The sequence below is a fragment of the Euprymna scolopes genome, chromosome 3 (genome assembly GCF_053919585.1).
Source record: "Euprymna scolopes isolate OS-2025 chromosome 3, ASM5391958v1, whole genome shotgun sequence".
NCBI lineage: Eukaryota > Metazoa > Mollusca > Cephalopoda > Sepiida > Sepiolidae > Euprymna > Euprymna scolopes.
The window spans coordinates 126114575-126137776 of record NC_136484.1 but is presented as its reverse complement, the minus strand read 5'-3'; the positions used below and the strand labels follow the sequence as shown (position 1 = coordinate 126137776).

The 23202-nt window shown below is 32.9% G+C and overlaps 1 protein-coding gene across 3 annotated transcripts in view; it reads right to left on the bottom strand.

Moving 5' to 3' along the window:
* LOC145258632 (cystinosin-like) overlaps positions 1 to 23202 on the bottom strand; it is a 137177-nt gene that overhangs the window by 32306 nt on the left and 81669 nt on the right. For all 3 annotated transcript variants that reach the window (XM_080116625.1, XM_080116624.1, XM_080116626.1), the window contains exons 3-8: positions 19962 to 20165; positions 11185 to 11325; positions 8224 to 8323; positions 5857 to 5976; positions 3472 to 3642; positions 39 to 156 (exon numbers count right to left, since the gene is read on the bottom strand). In XM_080116625.1, coding sequence (XP_079972751.1) covers positions 39 to 156; positions 3472 to 3642; positions 5857 to 5976; positions 8224 to 8323; positions 11185 to 11325; positions 19962 to 20165 — 854 coding nt within the window. The remainder of the gene's footprint in view (positions 1 to 38; positions 157 to 3471; positions 3643 to 5856; positions 5977 to 8223; positions 8324 to 11184; positions 11326 to 19961; positions 20166 to 23202) is intronic.

The following is a 23202-nucleotide window of genomic DNA, read 5'->3' as shown; positions in this document are numbered from 1 at the left end:
CTAGTTTTGTTTTGTAGAAAAAAATGTGTTATACTCACCATTATTATAGGAAAGTAAAAACATCTGGAATATACTTAGAAATCCACCAGCAAAATCTAAAAGGACAGTCCATATACTCCATCCCACTGTACTTTTGAGTTTGTAGTTCATATGTACCTAAGGAGACAAATTTTAGTATGTATAAAGTAAATTTGTAAATATTTTCATTAAACATATTGCAAAAATGCATATACAAAGAAAAAAATCTATAGAATGAGCAAGAAAGCAACAACAAATAATTTAAAAAAAAAAAAATTAAAATCATCCTCATCACATTCAGTTTAACATCTGTTTTACATGTTGGCATGTATTTGATAGTTTGTAGAAACTGACTTTCAGACCCATTTATCTCTGACCCAAATCCATCCTTATCACTTCCTCCCATGTTTTCTTTAGCCTTTCTCTGTGAAATGACCCTGCTACTTCAGCTGTTCTACATCTACTAACCCAAGAACTCTCGTCTATTCTTTCAACGTGGCCATACTCTCAAAATCTTCTATTCTCCCCCTGTATCGTCCAGATTAACGTCTCTCAAAGATCATCAAATAACAACCAGTCTTTAAGAATCCTGTTACCCATCCATCATATCATTCTTACATCATGCTGCTTTAGAGTTAAACCCATTTTCAAAACAAAAATACAGAAAAAAAAAGTCTTTAAAAAGACAAAAACAAAAAAAACTTATGATATATGTACCCATCAGGGAACAAATATGTCATATTCCAAAAATTACGTAACTTGATCAAGTAGTTTGTGTTTTTTAACTGAGAAAATAAAATTTTATGACAAAATGAGATGTGGTCTTTTTTCCTTCATAGCTTATAAATAAAGTGGCGACAATTCAATTTGAACTACCGAGATCAAACTCGGTCTTGTAATGGAGACAATTTATTATTAAAATTACAATGCATGTCCTCAATCCTCAGTAGCCAGGTTTCAGTTTCATACAGATGCTTGACAGACTCTTCTCTTGATCACCTGTTAAGAGTCAGGGATGAACCAGTTGATTTAATTACTTGACTAAGTAAATTAACATTGAATAATAAAAATACTGTATATTTCGGCGTATACAACGACTCTTTAAGTTAAAAAATCATCTTTAAAAACCAATATTTAAGATACCGGGTGTTGCAATCTCTAGCCTAGGCTAAACAAACATGTTTCGTCATTTAGCAGTCTTATGCAACAGATATATTTATAAATTAAAATTTGCTCCAATTTTGTACCTTGTCTTCTCTGACAGTCGCCTTATTTGCCGAAATATACGGCACATTTTAAGTTAAACTGTCACTACTGTCCTTTTCTTCAAGACACAGCTTTCAGCATTGGTAATTACAAAGTTTGAATTTCATAGTCATAATGATTCTTCACGTATGCAGAAAAATTAATTAAAATTCAATAATGCATGTGATTTAGTAAATACAAAAGAAAAATCCATAACAAAATCAATTTATTTGTATTTATTGGATTCTTTGGTTCTCATCTTGATTATTATTTGCATAACGTTTCAGTAAATATAATTTCTGACCATCTTCAGATGAATCTTCTTCAATTTGGAAATCTTTGTTGAACTTGGAATCTGCACGGAATTTCGAATGGAATCCTTTATTTAATCAACGTGCCTTTGTTCCATCAATCATGACTGGGTAGAAGTCCTAAGTGATTTGCAGTTGTATGTTTAGGTGGTGCCAGACGAGTAACTTTGATAATGGAATTGTCCGCAAGAACCCGTGGCATAGTAAGTAGAGTACTTGATAAAATTTGGCAAGATACAAATAAATTGATTTTGTAATGAATTTAACATTAATACAAATAATTAATCCTTATCTAAAAAATTTAGAATTATAGAATCAATTTACAATTGTTTCAAAATCATGATATATATATACATTTGTTATGTTTGCAATTCAAGTGAATTTGAAGAGTTTTCATTTTTGTATTGAATATAAAATACATAGAATATTGTAAGTTTTTTAATAATATACTAGCGGGCTGCCAGGCGTTTCTCGGTCATAAAATATGCATAAATATTATATATAAATTCATGCAGATTTCTTATTTAATTGTAAGTTATTCTTCACTTAAATATTCGCTATTGCACGTTCTAAATGCTCAGAGGTAGAATTCAATTACAGTGGTGGTGGGAGGATAAAAATGAACAGTCATTCTTATTGGCTGGTTTGTGGTTGATGTATATCACGAAAATCAAATGCGATTTAGACAAGAGAATAGATATACAAGGTATCTTCAATAAGTTTCTAGACTTTTTTTCGCATGGGCATTTTTATTGATAGAACACACATAAAACTTTTGTCCCCTTTGAAATAATCTCCTCTGGTTGCAATGCACTTGTACTATTTCAACAACTTCTGGAAGGCCCCATGGAAGTCCTCTTGTGTGAGCGTGTCAATGACCCTGGTCACAACCTCTTTCATCTCAATTGTCTCATAACGACAGCATCTAAGGTTTTCCTTGAGCTTAGGGAATAATGAAAAGTCACAGGGAGCAAGGTCTGGACTATAAGGAGGGTGAGGAACTGTCTTGATATCCATCTTGGTCAAATAGTCTGGGTCCTGGATATGACCTTAAACTATATCCAGTGGTGAGGGCCCCAGCTTGTGGGCTTTGGGGAGTGTGGAGCCACCCTTTAATTACCATTGCTCCCAGGTCCACTCTGACCTGGAGTGGTAGTACCTGTTAGGGTCCCAACTATGGGTTAAATAGAAACCGACGTGAAAACAACAAATATATTCTATTAAAAAAATTTTTCTTCAAAATCTTTGGATTCAGCATTAAATAACCCGAAAAGGGTTGATATGCCGTAAAACAAAAACAACCAACCAACAAATAGTCTGTGACAAGGATGGAGTTATGAACTGGTGCATTCACACAAATCTTCTGCATCTTCAGTTCCTCACAAATAATTGTGTACAGTTTGCACATTGACATCAAACTCTATAGGCACAATAGTCCTTATGTATGAAATTCTTGATCAATCTTGACCTTGGCCAATCAACTCTGGTATTCTGACTTCTTTACTTCTCTCACACCTCTCATCATCCCTTACAGATTCCCTGCCTTCCTTGAATCTCTTATGCCACTCAAAAACAGATACTCAATTCATGCAAGATGGTCCAAAAAGCAGTCAGAAGCATTCTATATGTTTTTGTGCCATTTTTTCCAAGTTTAAAACAGAATTGTAGCTGTTCATTTGAACCTGAAATCCTAAAAATTGGTCAGTCATCTCATAAGATGTATAGCAATAACATACTGAATTTTAAGAGTCTACAACAATTTTAAATGCCTACAAAAAAAGTCTGAAAACTTATTTAAGTCTATGATAATTTCAAATACTTGTACAAAATAGTCTGGAAATTTATTGAAGGTACCTCATATGATATATGTATGTATGCACACATTTCCATTCCTTACCTGTGGGACATATTTAATGAGAGTCACAAAAAGTTTGACATAAGAAAGGCAGTACACAAATAGGAGCCACGTCATTATATTTACACAAGCCAGAAGAAATGTGATTAAAGTAAACAGCCACATTCCAGAAAAAAGAATTTTGCAGATAAGGGAAACTTTCTGTGTGCCTCTCTGAAAAAGACAAAAAAAAGAAACATTTTTATAAAAAACTGCATTGAATTAATTTTGCATGAAATAAAATTATATATCTGAATGTGGAATTGGCAATCAAAAGCGTAATTTTCAAATTTAGAATTGAATTCATCACTTGTTGGCAGAAATGGAGAATGGCAACAAATCATGAAAGTGACTCTAAACCTGAAAGTTACGTTGTCCGATGATCATGGAGGCATAAAACCAATGGTTATAGTATATTAAAAACAACTCATCTTTTTAACAGTTTACTATATTATGCCCACATTTGGCATTTATATATATGTTTAATTTCACTTAATTTCTGTGTAAACTGCCAATGGTCTAGAGGTAACGTCCTAGCCCATGAAGTCAAAGATGACTTTGTGACTGGGTTTGAATCTCCCAACCAATTTTCTACAACTGATGATTGCAAAAGCATGAAACACTAGTGTATGTAGGTATAAAGATAATTAATATTCATATATATATATATATATATATATATTAGACGGAGATGAAAGTTCTTGCGGAATTTCAATTTTGATTTCAAATAAGTTTTCATTATAATAACTTTATATATCATCTCAAAAAGCGTTTTTTGCTCCATCTAATCGTTTAAATTATAACTGTTTTAAAACAATTATGTCTTCTTTTCAGAACGTTAAACACAAGATGGAAAAAAATTTGCACAATTTTTCTTATTTCAATACAAGCTAGGCAAATAAGTTGCCGAAACAGCTTGTGATATCAATGAAGCATTTGGCCCAGGAACCACTATTAAACACATAGCACAATGGTGGTTTTAAGAAATTTTGTGGTGGTGATGAAAGTCTTGAAGATGATGGACATAGTTGTCAGCCATTGAATGTTGACAATGATCAATTAAGAGCCTTAATCAAAACCAATCCATGTACAACTGTTCAAGCACTTGCTTCTGAATTAGATGTAACGTATATGACGATTTCCAACCACTTGAGAGACTGGAAAGACAAAAAAAAAAATTGATAAATGGGTACCTCACGAATTGAACGACAACCAAAAGAAACACTATTATGAAGTGCCATCTTCCCTTCTTTTATGCAACAAGAATGACCTGTTTCTCAACCGGGTTGTGACTTGCGATGAAAAGTGGTTAGATGCTGACGAAGCTCCATGACATTTCCAGAAGCCCAAGTTTTACCAAAAGAAGGTCATGCTGACTGTTTGGTGGTCTGCAACCAGTCTCATCGATTACAATTTTTTTGAATGCAAGCAAAACCATTACAGTCGAGAAGTACTGTCAACAAATGGATGAAATGCATCAGAAACTTGGACAACAACACCCAGCATTATTCAACAGAAAAGGCCTAATTCTCTTCCATGACAATACCCAATCGCACGTTACTAAACTGACCCTGCAGAAGTTGAACAAATTGGGCTATGAAACTGCCTAACCCACCATACTTTCCAGACCTTTAACCTAACGACTACCACTTTTTCAAGCATCTTGAGAACTTTCTGCGTGAGAAATGCTTAAAAAACCCAAGCGATATCAAAAACACCTTCAGCGACTTCATCACCACCAGAACACAAGATTTTTATGTTACTGACATAAATACACTTGTTTTGTGTTGGCAAAAGTGTGTTGATTCTGATGGTGCTTATTTAGAACAATAAAATTTTGTTTGAGACAAGATATGTTCATCTGAATTTAAAAAGTTAAAAACTGTAAGAACTTTGTCAACCTGATACATATATAATTTAAATAACTTTAAATTCATTCAAAAGCTGGGTTAATAGCTCAATAGTATCTATATTATTAGAGCTAAAAATATAATTTAATAAATGTTCTGAAGATCAAAACATTCATTAAATTTTATGTACACACACACATATATATATATATATATATATATGTGAAAGTTTATTAATTAAATGAAAAAACAAGTTGTATAAATTTATGAATTTGTTTTCTACCATTGAACATACATTGCCTTGAAGTCCTATTGATCAGAAATATAGAATAATAAAGATGATGCAACAATTGGAAAGTTAGTTTATTTATTTATAAACACAAACTTAAACATTTTAAAAATAACTTTCAGTTAAAATCTGAAATAAAATAAAAAAAGCATGCAACAAAATATCTCCTGAAAGGTTCAGTTTTTTTTAAATTGATGCTTGCGAGCAATGCTAGACTTCTTTCACAATGCATGAATGAAATCCCCCTACCTCATAGATACAGGTTTGAGAAATGGTCACCGCCGTAATAAAAGTTGCATGAAGAGCAAAGATGACATCATTTAGTTGAACAGGATTGACACCACGAGCATTTGTCTCAAAATATTCTCTCTGAAAGAACAATGGAAAAAAAAAATTAACAAAAAGAAAGAAAAGGAAAAAGCAAAGTCCAATGTAAACAAGTTCTTGATGAGTAAGTAGTCCAATTTACAAAATTCCCACTACTTATGTTTACTATGCTATAATCAATTTTACAAGTTTTACTTTAGACTCTTTATCAATTTAGCAAAAACATAATTTCATTTTTATTTCAATGAAAATTTGATCTTATAGTGAAAAAAAAAAAAATTATACAAAACCCTTGGACTTTACATATGATAAAACCTGAATATTACATTAAAAATAGCTGTATAATACAGTGTAGAAAAGAAAGAGTCTAGCTTAGTAATACTCTTTCCCTTTTAATTGAATCCTTTTGGAAACTTAATATCGTGAATAGCTATAATACATTTATTTTCCATTGACTCGGTTATCTCACTAGCCTAGGTATTTAGAATGTTTGAACTTTAAGTCAGTAGTGACTCAGGTCTGGAATTTGAGCAATAAGGTCAGCAGGTCATCTGTATGAAAATCACACTGATGAGTCTTCAAAAGATGAAACACCTGTCTAATTATATAAAATATTTATTTCATATAAAAATAAATAAAAGTGAGATTATATATATATATATATATATATATATATATAATACTATGCAATTATATATTGATTAGACATTTATACTAGTGGTTTTGGAGGATACTGGGAAATCAAATTTGCACACCATTTTAATCTCTAGTCTTTTTAATGTTGTATTCAATATGGTTTGATTTCCAATAATCTCCGAAACCACTCCGGATAATCAATGTATAATTTTATCATATTATAAATAAGAAATACATCCTGCCTTTATTAACATAGTTGAGAATCCTGTCTTTATTTTTTTTATATATATATATATATATATATATAGTGCAAAATTTTGTTGAAAATTCAAAAACTCACGTTTTCTTTTTTTATAAACTTCGTTTATTTCCTGGATTTTTTTCTATTATAGCTGTTTCATTAGTGGGAAGGCAATTTTACGATTTATGTGTCCATAAAAATATCCTGCCCCCACCAACTTCTTCAGATGTTTTTCCATTAGATTTTTACAACATAAGGTATATTTTTAACATGCTGAACATCGTATTTGGGTAAAAAGACATCCAAAGCCATGCCTCCTCACTTCCGCCATCTTTTTGTGTTATGTGAAGATAGTTTTCCATTTTAACCCGTAGTTTTGTATTTTTATGTTTTATTTATTTATTATTTATTTTAATTTCCCCCTCCCCTTTTTTCCCTCCCTATTTGTTTTTTCCAATTATTTTATAATTTTATTTCTACATATATATATATATATATAACACACACTAGCAGGCCGCCTGGCATTGCCAGATTGTAAAATACACTTAAATATGATATTTTAATTGATGCAAATTTTGTATTATAGAGCCAATTCTCCATTGATTATTATATTGCCCCCAATATATAATAGTGATTCCAAAAAATAAAAAAAATAAAAAATGATTAAGGTGCCATCAGCTAGAATTAAAACCAAAACATTTACCGTTCCAACCTTAGTCATTACTGTTTGAACTACAGGCAAATGGATAAGAAATAGTTGAAAATGAACTGAGTTTAACATATAAATGTATGCTTGCACATGCACACAAGAGCACTTTAAGTTAACTTACACCTGCAAAGTTTTCATTTTTTTCAATTTTGACCCCTTAGCAACTATTTTAACTGGCTAAAAGCCAAATCAAATCTGTTCCTATGGTCCCAATCCCTTATATATCAAGTTTCAAGTCTGTAGATAAAAAATTGACAGAGTAGTTTGGTAGAGACTGTTCATCATACAGACAGACAAGGTCACTTTTATATAGGTAAAACAATGGTCTATAAAAAAATGCAATTATTTGACTTGCCTTGCGTTGCAACCTTGTGTCTCGAAGAAGATGCACTTTGACAAAAAGACATTGTGAGTTTTATATATTAGATTATACTAACATTTTAATAATAAAATGAAAACTGAAATCGAACAGTTTGCAGTTTTTCCTGTTTTGATATTTTTCATCTATTGTATGCTATTTACTGGGAATGGTTGTTGGCAAAATTTCAAGTATGAGATGCGTGAACATTTTTTTCTTTATAATTTTAACAATAATATTAAAAAAAAACACACACATTAAAAGAAATTAAAAGTTAAATAATTATTTTTCAATGATTTATTAACAAATACATTACATTCTTAATTAAGTTTTTGAATAACTTACCTCAATACAGGGAACCCAGTACATGCCAACATTGAAAACACTGTAAGCAATGAAGCCAGTGATATTGTATGCCAGAAAGTCAAAATTCAAACCAATGACACTGAAAATAAACAAATTAAATAACTTCTGAGCTAGGGAGAGTGAGAGTATATTTTTCATTCCCATTAATTAGATTTATAAAGAAGATTGCAACACTTGGAACCCACATGTTATATGCAGATAGTTATAAGGAAATAAAAGATAGGGAAAGAATTTGACCGTCTTTTTTTTCAGTGAAACAACGGACATTTATTTACAGGTACTTTCTAGAATAATGTCTTGTCTTTTTTCAAAAGTCTTCTCATACTCCAATGTGCTTAAAAAGACTGCTAGGCCGAACACGTTGTACTCTGTCTTTGACCATATTAAGGACATGTCTTTTCCCGTTGCTCTTGGCCCATGTATGTAACACGTCTATATCTTTCTGTCTCTAACCTCTAGGGTCCATGTTTTTTTTTTAAATTTTTTATTAAATTTTCACCCCAAGCAAGGCACATGTAGGGGACTACTATCAGGGACATAAGCTACAGGGTACTATGTAGGGAGTTGGGCAGCAAGATGTCTGTTCACATTACATTTGAACTTCTGCATGTCAGTACAGTTGGGGAAGTAGGAACCCACAAAGGAGTTCCAAAGTCTAGCAGTTCTGGGGAAGAAACTACTGGAGTAGAAAACTCTTACATCTAGGGATCTCTACTGTGTAGGGGTGGAATTTAGCTGCTAGTCGGGTTTGTCGGGGAGGGGGGTATTTACGTCAAGAGGGTACAAGTGCTTGTAGTTCGTCAGAGCATTCACTATTAAAATACTTGTAGAACAGGCAGAGAGATGCAACATTTTGTCGATGGGACAGAGGCTGAAGCTTAGATGACAGTTCAGGACCTATCAGATTGGTGACTCTCTTTTGAACCCTGTCTAGGAGCGAGAGATTAGTAGCAGATGCACCAGCCTAAATGTGACAACAATACTCCATACATGGACAAATGGTGGCCTTATAGAGGTACAGGATACTTTCAGGCATTAGTAGTTTTCTAGCACGGTAGAGAGAGTCTACCTTCTTTGCAGCGGTCCTGGCAATGCTCTCCATATAACTGTTCCAACTCATGTTCCTTGTGAACGTTAGGCCAAGGAGTTTAAAAGAAGTACTTTTATAATCTTTTTCTTTCCTTATCTCGCACACAGCTTGGTCATTTGCATACATTGGCTGTTGTTACTGCTGCTGCTTACAATTACTCCTATTAATATAGCTTATCATAATGAAGATTAGGTGCCTGTAACAAAAACTGTATCATTACAATTCGCCACCATTTTTTTAAGAATCTTTTATTTCATTTTATTTTCTAATTTTTAATCATTAAGAAATGATGTTGTATATTATTTGCATCATTGACTTAATGTACATTTTTTAAATATCAAATTCAATTTATATTTAACAAAATACCTGCTTAAAGAATGACTGGGATGACTAATCAGCACATTGGGTTTTAAAATTTGATATGATTAAATTTGCAAGTATTATTGTTTGATTTTATTCTAATACATATTTGAAATAATTTAATGGATAAATCAACAATAAAAAAAGAAACAACTGTAATTTTATTTTCTAGTTGAATAGTTAAATTAAGCACATTTTAACAACGAACTTGAAGTGATTGGAACAATTGGATTACATCATTTGAATATAACACATTTTGAATGATTGTACTTTTTTTATTTGGTTAATATAACTATTACTGTATATTTATACCAAACAAAATAAAGAATTCATTAAAAAAAATAAATAACTATAATTTTATTAACGTTTCTCTTTTTTCATGTAGTATTTTTTTTTCAAGTCATATGCCAACACCTGCTAAAGTGGTGTATTTACTTTACACCTTATATTGGTAATCAAATGACTTTTTAATAATTTTCAATGTTTTTGATGTTACTTTTTCTGAGAGAGAGAGAGAGAGAGAGAGAGAGAGAGCAAGTGATAAGAAACACTGAAAAGTTGATAGGGGTATCTTATTGGCACTATGTTAAGAGCATCCATTAATGGGCTAGAAGACGAGGGTTCAATTCTGGGTAGAGTCAAACCAAAGACTCAAAAAGTAGTACTTGGTGCCTCTTTGTCAAACACTCAGCATTATTAGGTGATGATCAAGGCTAAGTGGTACAATTCAGAGAAATCCATTTATTTTATAGACCTTGTGTCCCCTCTGAAGATGGGCAAAAGAAACTCTTAGATGAGGAAATAGATGCGTAGATAAGTTGAAACCATATTTGATAAGGAAATAAATCCAAGTTAAAACAATATATAATTTAAGTTTAAAAGATTATTGGTTCCTTAAAATGTACACTTATCTTTGCCGCATCATTTTTATCAATGATGAAGCGGAAGATGTTGGTGGAGGCTTATTGCCACCCAAATCCCAGAGAAGAACAATGGCTGTGACCAGTAAGAAATCAATAGTAAACAACTGTTGTGATAGCAACAAATCATTTGCAATGGTTATTGAAAGAGGTGGAGAGTACTGGAAATCTGGAGAGACTTATCACTCAGACTCCAGGGAACACCACTGATTATTGTCTGTGATCAATCACTGATGATGACTCACATAAGGATGAGTAGATACTGTACCCTATCATGGTTGCTCCCACTGTTTGGCCTATCAGCAGGTGGAAAGGGATAAGGACTAGGTGAAAATATGAAAGAAAAGGAGAGAGAACTAGGCAGAAGAGGAATGAAAACTATAAAGATCCACCTGTAGTCAGAGCACTATTACACTGGACTAACCACTCAGAAACAGCACTGTTTGGGCCACAGGTCTACAAGCTCCTAAGGTATACTTTCCATGGTCAGCCATGTCTGAAATATGCCTACTATTATATTTAAGATTTTTATACTTTTTAAGTTATAGAAAAAAAATTTGTAAAATTCACCTTTTCCGAGTATAATTGAGAATAACCTGTGGATAAAAAGAGACCGACCAGGCTACAAAGTACAACCAACCAATAATGATTGTGACGATGTTCAGCAGTGTACTATGTTCGATTGTCACTCGGATAAAAGTATCCGTTGTCCTGAAAAAAAAAAAAAAAAAAAAAATTAAAAAAATTAAGCTGAGACAGGAAAATAAAAGATAAAATTTTTACAAGCTCTCATTTAAAGAAATCTAATTAAATAAATGAACACCTTGCATTACACAGGCATGGGGGAGGGGGCATCATCAAGATGAGCCTATGCAATCATTAATTATTTTTATCAACTTTAAATACATACCCTAATTTTTTATGTACTAACAGGTCATTCCTTATAGAGGTCAAAAAAAACATTCAGGATTAGGGTTTTATTGCTGGCCGCCAGTGCTACACATGTGTATTGCTATTATCCTGCTGATGGAGGATATTTGTTTTAGAGCTAAAAATAAAAGTTACAGTGAACTCCTTACATTAATTATGAAATTAGTAATTTTTTTTTTTCACATAAGAGTCACCACTTATCAAAACCCAGAGGCCACTCAAGGATAAGGGTTAAAGAGTATACAGTAGTCAATGGGACAATATCATAGTAATTATTAGAAGTGAAAATTTGGTAAATTGGATTACTTAAGAGGAACGGCTCAAGAACTTGTTTACGTTGGACTTTAAGATGACCATATTGTAGTCAGCTGGAAAGCAGGCAAACGGAAGACAGTTCTACAGGTATGCAGTTCTATAAAAGAAACTTTGTTCATGGAATCTACATTTAGGTTTAGGCACAGTGGGGGAAATTATTGATAGGGTGTTCAGCTAGAGGAGTGTTTCTTGTGAAAACACTAATTCTTAGAAGAATTAAAGATGTATTCAATATGATCATCCAGTGGCTGAAAGGTCAAGAGTGAGGAAGAGAGCGAGACAGAGAGTATTACTTATGGTTTAAGTGCATAACTTAATCATATCATTACAATTCATTTTTCACTTTATGATGCTCCTCAACAAATTGTTGTTGAGCATCATTCACTCATTTTCAGATGGATCAGATTATTTTTGTTGGAAGTGATTTAGGAATTCTTTCTAGGAAGACGTAGGGTATTTACAGGAAGGACCATGTGAAGGCTGCCAACATTCCTAAGTGAAAGTGATTCTGTAGAATAAACTGGATTCGAATATGGCACACAAAGATTGTCAGTCAGTCTGTGTTATGAGGATGTGACTGGAAAAAGCATTCTAGATTGCAGGATATCACAGGGACTCCTCTATCAAGATTGACCTAGGAAAACCAATCTATCAATGAATTACCAAACTTTAGTCCTAATCTAAAATCCGAGAAAAATGTCTTTCAATAAATAGTAGTGGTTGATATGACTCGTGCCACGTCAGTTTATTGCTAAAATCATATTGGCAATTCTCATCAGTATTATTTGGATTCATCGGACGACTGTTCTCATCTTGGATGTGATTTTCATAATGTTTTAGTTGATGCAACTTCTGACCTTCTTCAGGTGTATCTTGTCGGGAATGTTCCAGTTGAAATTGAGAATTTGGACGGAATTTCAAGCTGAACCCTTTATTTACTTCGCGGGGGTAGCATGCTCTTGTTCCATCAGTCATGACTGGATAGAGGTCCTATGTAATTTGCAATTGTATTTTTCTGTCGTCCACACTGAGGATCGAACCTTCAAACTTCAGGAGAATCTCAGTCCAATGAATCCAAATAATACGAATAATCAATCCTCACGTTAAAAGATCAGAAAAGTTGATGCTACGAAACTGAGGATTAAGCATTGATCCTATGATTCTTCAAACTTAGAAAGAAATTTACTTTACCATGTAGTGTTTAGATAATACAAGATACTTTTTTTTGACAATGCTTCTTTGATCACAGAACATTTCAATGAGTTTCAAAGTAGCTCTTCCATTTTGATTCATTGCTAACATTGAAATCCAAAAAATTTCATAAATTCTATCAAATTCGCATAATTCTTGAATCAACTATTTGTAAGCAAAATTTTTGGAACTTTCTTCCAGTGCCATAAATAAATGGGGAAAAATGTCTAAGGTATTTAACTATTAGGAGAATAGAAAGTGGACATTGGGTTTCATTTCAGTAGCCACATAACTCTTGCTTCCCTTACTTTGTCCTTTAGTCCTCACATTCCAGGAGTGATATTTCTGACAGAGAGGGAAGAATTGCTGTTTTCTGGATCAGAATCTATTCCATCTAACACTTATTGTTGGCAAGTTTTTGACCCTGAAGTACGAATTTTTAAAGTTCCCCACATCAAATAACTTCTTGACTTGTCTGAAGTGATTTCCATAATGTTATACCAGCCTTCCTTGAACAGAGAATTTTACACCGATTAGCACTATAAATAGCGCTAGTAATTCCAACACAGGTGAGAGAGATGCGACTGCACTTCAACTGCTAGCTGAGTGCTCAGCAGATATACACGCTTTCCTATCTTTGTACATTATTGTTAATACACTTGTTCCTTAACCGAACTTCGACTTGACTGTTCTTATTTTCACTGTTGTTCCATGACACAACAGATCGGCGGCAAGGAATCGAAACGACCATCACTGCAGAGAATCACCAAAAGTGATTGAAATAAAGATTTATAAAATCTGTACGGCAGAACACCGTCATTTCAACAGATATTTAGATATGCAAGGATTAACAGCAAATTAATTACTACAATAGTAATTTGGCGATGGGAAAAAACTTGTTACCAAAATCTACAGCGAAAAACGCGAATGTTGTCAATTTAATAATTGAACACACCAAGTGTTTTAGAAAGGGGAAAAGGGTTTATTTTTTTCTTCTCCAGAAGCCATTTTTCCTACAGTAAGAATTTTCTTCTGCAAAGTTAAATGTTAAAAACCAACTAGCATGTAAGCTTATCGTTATTTCGATAACATCTGGGATTTGGAAAAAAAATCACGAAGAGAAAAAGAGACAAACCGTGAAAAATAATTATTTGCATACGTCATTTGTGCTTAGCAAACACGTAAAGAATCAAGTCATTTTTGCAAAAAGCAAAGAGGGTAAAAAAAAAAAAAAAAAAACCCCTAAAAGTTTCCCATACGAATTCGTTGGATATTTAAAGTGACGGATTTTATTTTTGCTACGTTAAAACGCGTGCAAATAAAAAAGTGTTATTTTGCTGGATTGTTCCTAGTAAGACTAGAAATATAGCGTTCAACAAATTAAGTTACAAAAGGACTGCTAAACTGTTTTTCTTCAAATAAAAGAATTGGGAAAGAAAACTTGGTTGATTTTTTTTTTTTTACTAAGGAATATTTCTTTAATACAAGCATAAATTGTAAACTGAATTTGTATGATGGATGCGAAATTCAAAGATTCACTGTTGGAATTATTCCAATTTCAGGCAGAGCAAAATCTCGCGTTGCAAAAGTAGCAAATTCAACAACAAGTAGAAAGAGAAGAGAGATTTAAACAAGCATTTGAAGAAAAAATGCTTCAACAACAGAAACGCTTCGAGGAAATATTGATGAAAACACAGGAGGAACAAAGAAAAATTCTGGAGGCAACACAGTTAACTAAAGCGGAAGATAATCATAACACATTTTCTCAGCATTTTAACAGCTGTGTGAGCCGCTATTGAAAATTTCAATTATAATCCAGAAGATGATGTCACTTTCGTCCAGACGATATGAGGATATTTTTATATCGGATTGTAGTATCTGGTCAGACGTGAAAAAAGTTAGGCTTTTGCTAAGGAAATTGAAACAGCCGAGCATACAAAGTTCATGAAATTTTATTCTCCCAAAAAATACCAGTGAGTTGAACTTCCAAGAAACAGTTATGCTACTTACAGAACTGTTTTCTGCAAAAACGTCTCTTTTCCATAGGCGATATAAATGTATGAATGTTACTAGAAGAGAGGAAGACAACTACAATACTTATGCAAGTATAGTGAACAAGCATTGCGGCGATTTTAAACTGGAGGAATTATCAGCAGATAATTTTAAATGTTTAATATTTGTGCAAGGGTTGGTCTTAAATAAAGACGCTGAAATCAGGCATCGTGTTTTAAATAGACTCGAAAACGAATCGAATTTAAAACTACAAAAACTTAGCGGAAGACTGAACGGTTTATTGTGTTGAAACAAGACAATGGTGAAATAGAGGAAAGCGGAATGTCACATATTAAAAAAAGATCCATCAAAAGAAAAATTTGACTTCAAAAAATAACCAGAGAAAGAAACAGGGAAAAATCCACCTGGACCATATTGGAGGTGTGGAAATAAACATTCGTACAATGAGTGTCCCTACAAATTCAAACAATGTGACAACTGCCACCAGAAAGGGCATAAAGCATCGCATTGTAGAAAAAAATCTGGTGGAAAGACATCCATTAAACTTACGAAAATTGAACAAAATATCCAGAAATATGTACAGAGGTAAAAATGTTTAAAAAGAAAGTAAGGCTACAGCTTGATAGTGGGTCTGACATTTCCAATATTAATGTACAGACATGGAAGAGGCTTGGGAGACCCACTATGATTTAATCACATAAAATGGCAAGAAGCGTCAGTGGCGAAAAAATTACCTTTGAAGGAGAATTATTGACAAATATTTTTTTCCAGAACAGGGCCAAAAAAGCAAGAATTTTTGTAATGCAAAATTCAAACAACCTCTTTGGAACTGATCTGTTTGAAAAGTTTAGACTATGGGATCTGCCTTTAAGCTCATTTTGCCAAAAGGTTGAGGATTCGAATGTGGAGGCAGAAAAACTTAAGAGGGAGTTAAAAAAGAATTTTCCGGACATATTCTCAGGCGGTTTGGGAAGGTGTACAAAAGCGGTAGTAAAATTTGACGTAAAAGTAAATGAACAGCCAGTGTTCAAAAAGAAAAGAAATGTTCCATACGCCGCTATACAACAGATAGACGGTGAATTAGAAAGACTCGAAAACATGGGTGTCATTGGAAAAATTGATCACAGTGAGTGGGCTGCACCAACGGTTTACACCAAAAAGAAGAGTAAGGAGATTCGGCTTTGCGCTGACTTCGCGACAGGCTTAAACAGGGCATTACAAGATCACCATTATCCTCTTCTGAGCCCTGAAGAGATATTTGCGAAACTGAGTGGAGGGAAATATTTTTCTAAAATCGACCTCAGTGATGCATACTTACAAGTTTCAGTCGATGAGGAGTGTTCAAAGCTGCTATGTATTAATACCCATAAGGGATTGTACAAGTTTAACAGACTTCCTTTTGGGGTCAAAGTCGCCCCTGAAATTTTTCAGCAAATCATGGACATTATGTTAAATTGGTTGGATTTCACAATAGGGTACCTAGACAATGTGTTAATGAAAAGCGCTAGCAAAGGACAACACAAAGCTCATGTAAACCAAGTATTCAAAAGAATCCAGGATTATGGATTTAAAGTAAAACAGGAAAAATGTACATTTTTCATGGAGAAAATAAAATACTTGGGGCAAATCATCGATAAACATGGAAGAAGGCCGGATCCAGATAGGTCGAGTGCAATAAAGAATATGCCTGCTCCAGAAAATATTGCGTCTTTACAAAGTTTCTTAGGTTTGGCAAATTACTACAATGTATTTGTGCCAAATATGCATAAACTAAGGTCACCTTTAAATGAACTTTAAGGAAAGACCAAAAATGGGTCTGGACGCAAGAATGCGAAGAAGCATTTCGGGAAATTAAAGAGACTTTAATGCTTGACTTGTTTCTGGCACATTATAATCTCAAGCGTGAAATTATAGTTGCAAGCAATGCCAGCTCCTATGGCATAGGAGCATGCATTTTACACAAAATGGATGATGGAAAAGTGAAACCCATAGCACATTCATCCTGATCACTTTTGCTAGCCGAAAAGAACTACTCACAATTGAAAAAGAGGCGCTAAGCATTATATTCGCGGTAAAGAAATTTCATCGTTTCCTGCACGGTAGCCAATTTCTGTTACAAACAGACCACAAACCATTATTAACGATTTTCAGATCGAAAAAGGGACTACCACAACATACGGCGAATAGACTCCAAAGATGGGCTACCATACTTTTGAATTACAATTTTCAAATGAAGTACGTACCATCTAAAAAATTTGGTCATGCAGACGGGTTATTGAGGTTAATACCTAAGAAGACAGAACCATTAGAGGATATGGTAATAGCAGCCATTCAAGCAGAAGTTGAAGTAAAAAATATGTTATGTGACACAATAAGAGAACTTTCAGTAACGCTTGATGAGATTAAGAGTAAGACAGAGGTGGACGAATTTATTATACGCATGAAAGAAAGGATCAACAATAATGACCTGGATGAAGATATTTATTCAATTTGCGATAACGTCCTGTTAAATAGCAACAGGGTCGTACTTCCTGCGACATTACAGAAAAGAATGCTCAAGGAATTCCATGTAGGACATCCAGGTATATCAAGAATGAAAAGCTTTATGTGCTCTTTCGTTTATTGGCCAAACATGGATATGGGTATAGAAGGAAAAATCAGGGAGTGTAGAGCATGCGCATTAGCTATGAAAGCTCCTCCAACTTAATTCGGATCATGGGCAAAACCGGACCAACCTTGGTCTAGGATTCATTCAGATTTTGCAGGACCGCTAGATGGGTTCTACTATCTCATTGTTGTAGACAGCCTATCTAAATTGCCGGAAGTATTAGAATGTAAGAATCCCACATCCGAAGTAACCATCAAATTCCTGTATGAACTATTTGCTAGGTTTGGAGTAGTAGACTGCATTGTTACAGACAATGGTACGCAATTTATGTCTACCGAATTTAAACATTTTTGCAAGGATCATCTAATCGAGCATATAACCATTCCGTCATACCACCCAAGAAGTAATGGGCAAGCAGAGAAATTCGTTGACACATTCAAGAGAGCTCTGAAAAAAGCTAGTGGGTCGCTGATGGATAAGTCAATCCAAGAGTTTTTACAAGAGTACAGAGTCACTTCGAATGCAAACATCGAAATGTCAAAGACATCTGCTGAGGTTATGTTCGGACGCAAGGTTAGATCGATTTTTCACAAGTTGTTACTAAACCAGGATAGGCCAAACCTAAAAAAAAAAAAAACGATAACAAAAATACGCTATAAAGTTGGTGAAAGAGTCTTCTACAAGATTCACAAAAATAATAAGACTTTCTGGGAGTCCGATATTGTTGAGAAATAAATAGGCAACATGGTCTACATAATTAAGGGACCAGACTTCGTGCACAAATGTCACACTAACCAAATTCGGAAAAGATACTCGAACAGTGAGGTGACCAGGTCGCCCGAGGAGGACATCATGGACACAGTGTTTGATACTTTTCAGGTGCCCATACCAGAGACAGCTCCGGAGAACAGAAGATCAAACAAAACGGAAATCAACCGAATTGATTAGGGTGAACCCAAAACAAAAACATTATTAATCCTAGATGGGATATTTTCAAAGGAGGGGTGTTATACCTGCCTTCCTTGAACAGAGGAATTTACACCGATTAGCACTATAAATAGCGCTAGTAACTCCAACACTGGTGAGAGAGATGCGACTGCACTTCAACTGCTAGCCGAGTGCCCAGCAGATATACATGCTTTCCTATCTTTGTACATTATTGTTAATACACTTGTTCCTTAACCGAACCTCGACTTGATTGTTCCTATTTTCACTGTTGTTCCACGACAACACATAATTAAAAAAAAAAAAAAAAAAAAAAAAAATGAATCCAGTATTAGTATGTCATCTTTCAAGCTAATTCCACTGAATAAGATGGCCATTATACGACTACTTGTTTGGTGATCATTTTTGTCCAATGTTGTAACAAACTTATATAAGTCAGACTGCAAAGTTAAATAAATTTTTTTCTATAATCTGGGACTTTGAGAAATTTCAAAACAAAATATATAAAAAAAAAAAAAAAAAAATCCTGATCCTTGCCTCCCGACAGCTCGCATAAGAGTTGTTCATTTTCAATTCACCCAAAACTAAATAGATTCTAACGAATTTTGACCATTTAACACTCTGTAATAGAGATTCAACCCCTTTCACAGAATTAAATCTTTTCTATGCCCGTAACTTTAGTAAAATAAAGATGGTTCTCCAGAATTCCCTTCATATTAAAAAAACAAAATTATAGAAAAATCTGTATGATGTATGTACCTGTGATAAGAATGCTAGATCATATTCCAAAAATCATGTAAATTGATCAAGTAGTTTTTTTTTATATAGAAAATTATTTTTTTATGATTTTAAGCCTTTAATAGTAAATCATAGCCATTACAAGGCTATTATTGATTTCTCAAGTTCGAATCAAGTGGTCACCTTTTGTTTCTTCAAGATGGCAGAGTAATACAGCCCATCCTCGTATCCTCACAAAATTTGATTTGTTTAGAAAAAAAAAAAATACTTGATCAATTTATGAGATATTTTTGAATATAACATTTTGGTTCCATCATAGGTATGTACATCATGTAGATTTTTTTTTATTTTTGCTTTTTTTTTTTTTTTATTTTGATATAAGGGAAATCCTGGACACAAACCAAATTAAATAGTAAGTTCTATTTTTACAGCATTTGTCATATCAATGTGTTTTTTATTTATTTTAAGTATTTGGGTGTCTGGCATCTTGAAATCATTAAAAAGTTGTAAGTGGGTCTTCATATGCATCCATCTTGGATTAGGTACTGAGATAGAAAGAGATAGAAAGAAAGAGGAAGAGACTTTTCAAGCTGGTTAAAATACTTACACTAAATCTGACATATTATGCACTCCAATGATCACATGGCCTGCAGTTCTCGCATGAATATGAAGGGTGATGTTGGATGTTCCATTTGTAGGATAGAGTGTCGCATTTTCCAACTCATCAATCAGATTGTCATCGAAATGACTTTTAATATGCTTCCCAATTTCATAGTTGAAGAAAATATTAACTGGATTAGATAAAGGTTGGCTGAAAGAAAATAGGTAATATATATATATATATATATATATTAATGATGGGACGATTCCAGAAGTTTTCCCTGATTCAAATACAATTACTGATTCTGTTCTTGATTCCAGATTCTGATTCCTTTATTTGATTAGAGATTTGTTGGGGTTTGTTTGTTAATTTTTAAATTATTACATAAACCCCGGGTAATTTCCCCATGTATTTTTTCTCAAATATTTTTCTTGTAACTGATTGAAAATTTTAAGACAACAAAAGATTAATTTTGATTTTAAAACAAATCAAGTTTGAATCAGTTCGTTGTTAGTGTACAACATGCTACTTGAAAGTTTTCATAAACAGTTGAAAATAGTCGATGATTGGTAGGCAAAATGAGAAAACGATGTAAGAACAAAATATTTAACAACGCTCCTACCATTGTTACGAATGAATTTCTAAATAATATTACTATTTTGAAAACCATTTTTAACATGAGGAGGACGTGGGCTTTGTTAACTACTCTGTGCCTTCTCTCTGAATGAAGTTAAAATTTTATTTTAATTATAAAAATGTGGTGGATTATTAAATTGATTTACTTTGCTGTAAACAAAATTGAGATGCAAATAATAATGATAATGACAATCTTTTAGATTAACACTCTCAGCTAAATCCCCATTCCAAAAAGAAATATTACTTTTCTAGGTGATTACATGTGAAAGCCTTAAAAAAAACATGGCGCAAAACAAAAAAAGCAATCATTTTAGTATTTAGAGGGCAAGATCAGTTTCGAATACATATATTTAATGTAAAATAATCATCATTTCTTTTTTGAGATGCCAGGATGACAGGACGCCACATTTCAATCCGCTATTTTGGTTCACCAAAAACTATGCCAGTTCGCCAAATTTCATTCCGTCATAAAAACAAATTTCTACAGAGAAAAATTATTTGTACATTTTTATCTAGTGAATAAACATAAATTTACATATGAAAAACCATGTTTATTATTTTTTTAAATCCAATGGAATAACATTTGGTGCACTGGCATACTTTTTGGTGAACCAAAATGGCAGATTGAAATGTGGCATGCTGGCCTCCCAAAAATAATTACCCGACGATTGGTATGAAAAATAAGAAAAGTGTATGGAGAGAACAGCCTGTCTATGTCAAGGATGCGTTTCTATATAACGTTCTATTTAGAAAAGTATTCTTAACATGAGGAGTGATTTCTGTTAACTATTCTGTACCTCCCCTCTTTGAAACAATGTTCATATTTTTTTCTCACAATTATACGCATATATGATTATTAGATTGATTTGTGTTACTGTAAAAGAAAAACAAATTATAGATACTACTACTACTATTACTAATAATAATCCCTTTAGCTGAATCACATCCCCAAACTGGGATTCTACATTTTTAAATGATTATGTGGTGAAAACAAAAAAAAACAATTATTTTAAAATTTTGTGTAGGAAAATTGTTTTACGCATAAAATCAATGTAAAATGATACTCATTTCCAGCCCATTCTTGCTTAATCGCTTTAAAATCGAAAATTAAACAAAATACTCATACAGCATCTCATTTTTGATCGATTGTTAACATTTATTTATGTATTTCTACCAGCGTTTGCTTAATTTTCAATTTTGAGCAGTTATCAATTATCCTTCTGCCAGGGTTATTGGGCAGTTATTTTTTTAATTTTAATTCAAAGAGGAGACACTAAGTTTGTTTTAAACTAAAAACACACTTTAAAAGAAGTTTAAACACAAATAAATTTATTCAGGTGTGTAGAAGAGTCTTGCCTTTGGTATCATTTATTGGTTGCATATTTGTGTATCATTTTTCTTTTTCAGTTAATTACAGTAATAAATGTCTGAATCCCGTTCATTTTTGGAGAGTAGTTTAAATGTAGATATAATTTCCGTTTTAATTAAGAAAATCTTCAGTAATGTTTTCTCTTTATGCATTTTATCCAAGATTTTTATGAACTTAGCAGAGATTTTCATCTATATTTTTCACTTGTGTTCAAAGAGAAGCACCATAAAACTTTAATTATTTCAGAAGAAGACAATGACAGACACAGTCAATGTACAGCTGGCACCAACACAATTTAAAAACTCCATCCAGAGCATTTAAAACCTTTCAATAATCAAGTGAACTCCCTTGCATGGGGCCACATAGACATTTATGGAATAGATACAAAAAGTTTACAAAGAGAATAGGCAAATTATATCTGATAAATAAAATAAAATAAATTAAACTCTGTGAATCAATGTTAAATCTGTAAATGAACTTTATTACCCACATTCTGTGGCCCTTCTAAGTCTGATGTTGTAAATGAACAACTTCTAATAAAAAAAAAAATTGTGTTTGTTTCATTTTTTATTGTCAAAAAAAAAAAAAAAAAAAAAAATTAAAAGAATCAGTTTTGAATTGGAAATTAGGCGATAATTTTTCCGATTCCCCAAAAAGTTTCGATTTTTCTGATTAATCGTCCCAACACTAATATATAAAGAAACACAAATCATTATAATTTACACATGAAAAAAATATACGTTTCATGTACAAAACAGCTTTAAAAAAAGATATCTTCTAATATATAAAGGACAGTGGTCTGTGTTTATATTTCTAGCTAAAAGTTAACAATTACAAAACAAACACCCACAAAGTCATTTTTTTTTTTTTTTGATCAGCATTGCCCCGAATGAATAATATTTAAAATTCAGAAAGATATTTATTCATTGGGGGTCAGTAGCATGTACTAATCTTGAAAGAAAATGCTGACTCATTACATGAGGAATCTGTTATATAAAGTAGAGTTGTATGTATATATTTTCAGTTAGAGAAAATGGGCTGATTGAAGGAGAAGGAGTGAGATTTTTTTGTTTTTATACAAAGGGGTCATCACTTATCTAGGCCTAAAAGCCACTTGAGGATAAGGGTTAATGAGAGGCCTAAAAGCCACTTGAGGATAAGGGTTAATGAGTATATGATAGTAGTAGGATTTTGGTATAATTTGATTAAGCTCAGCAAAAACTTGTTTACATTGGACTTGAC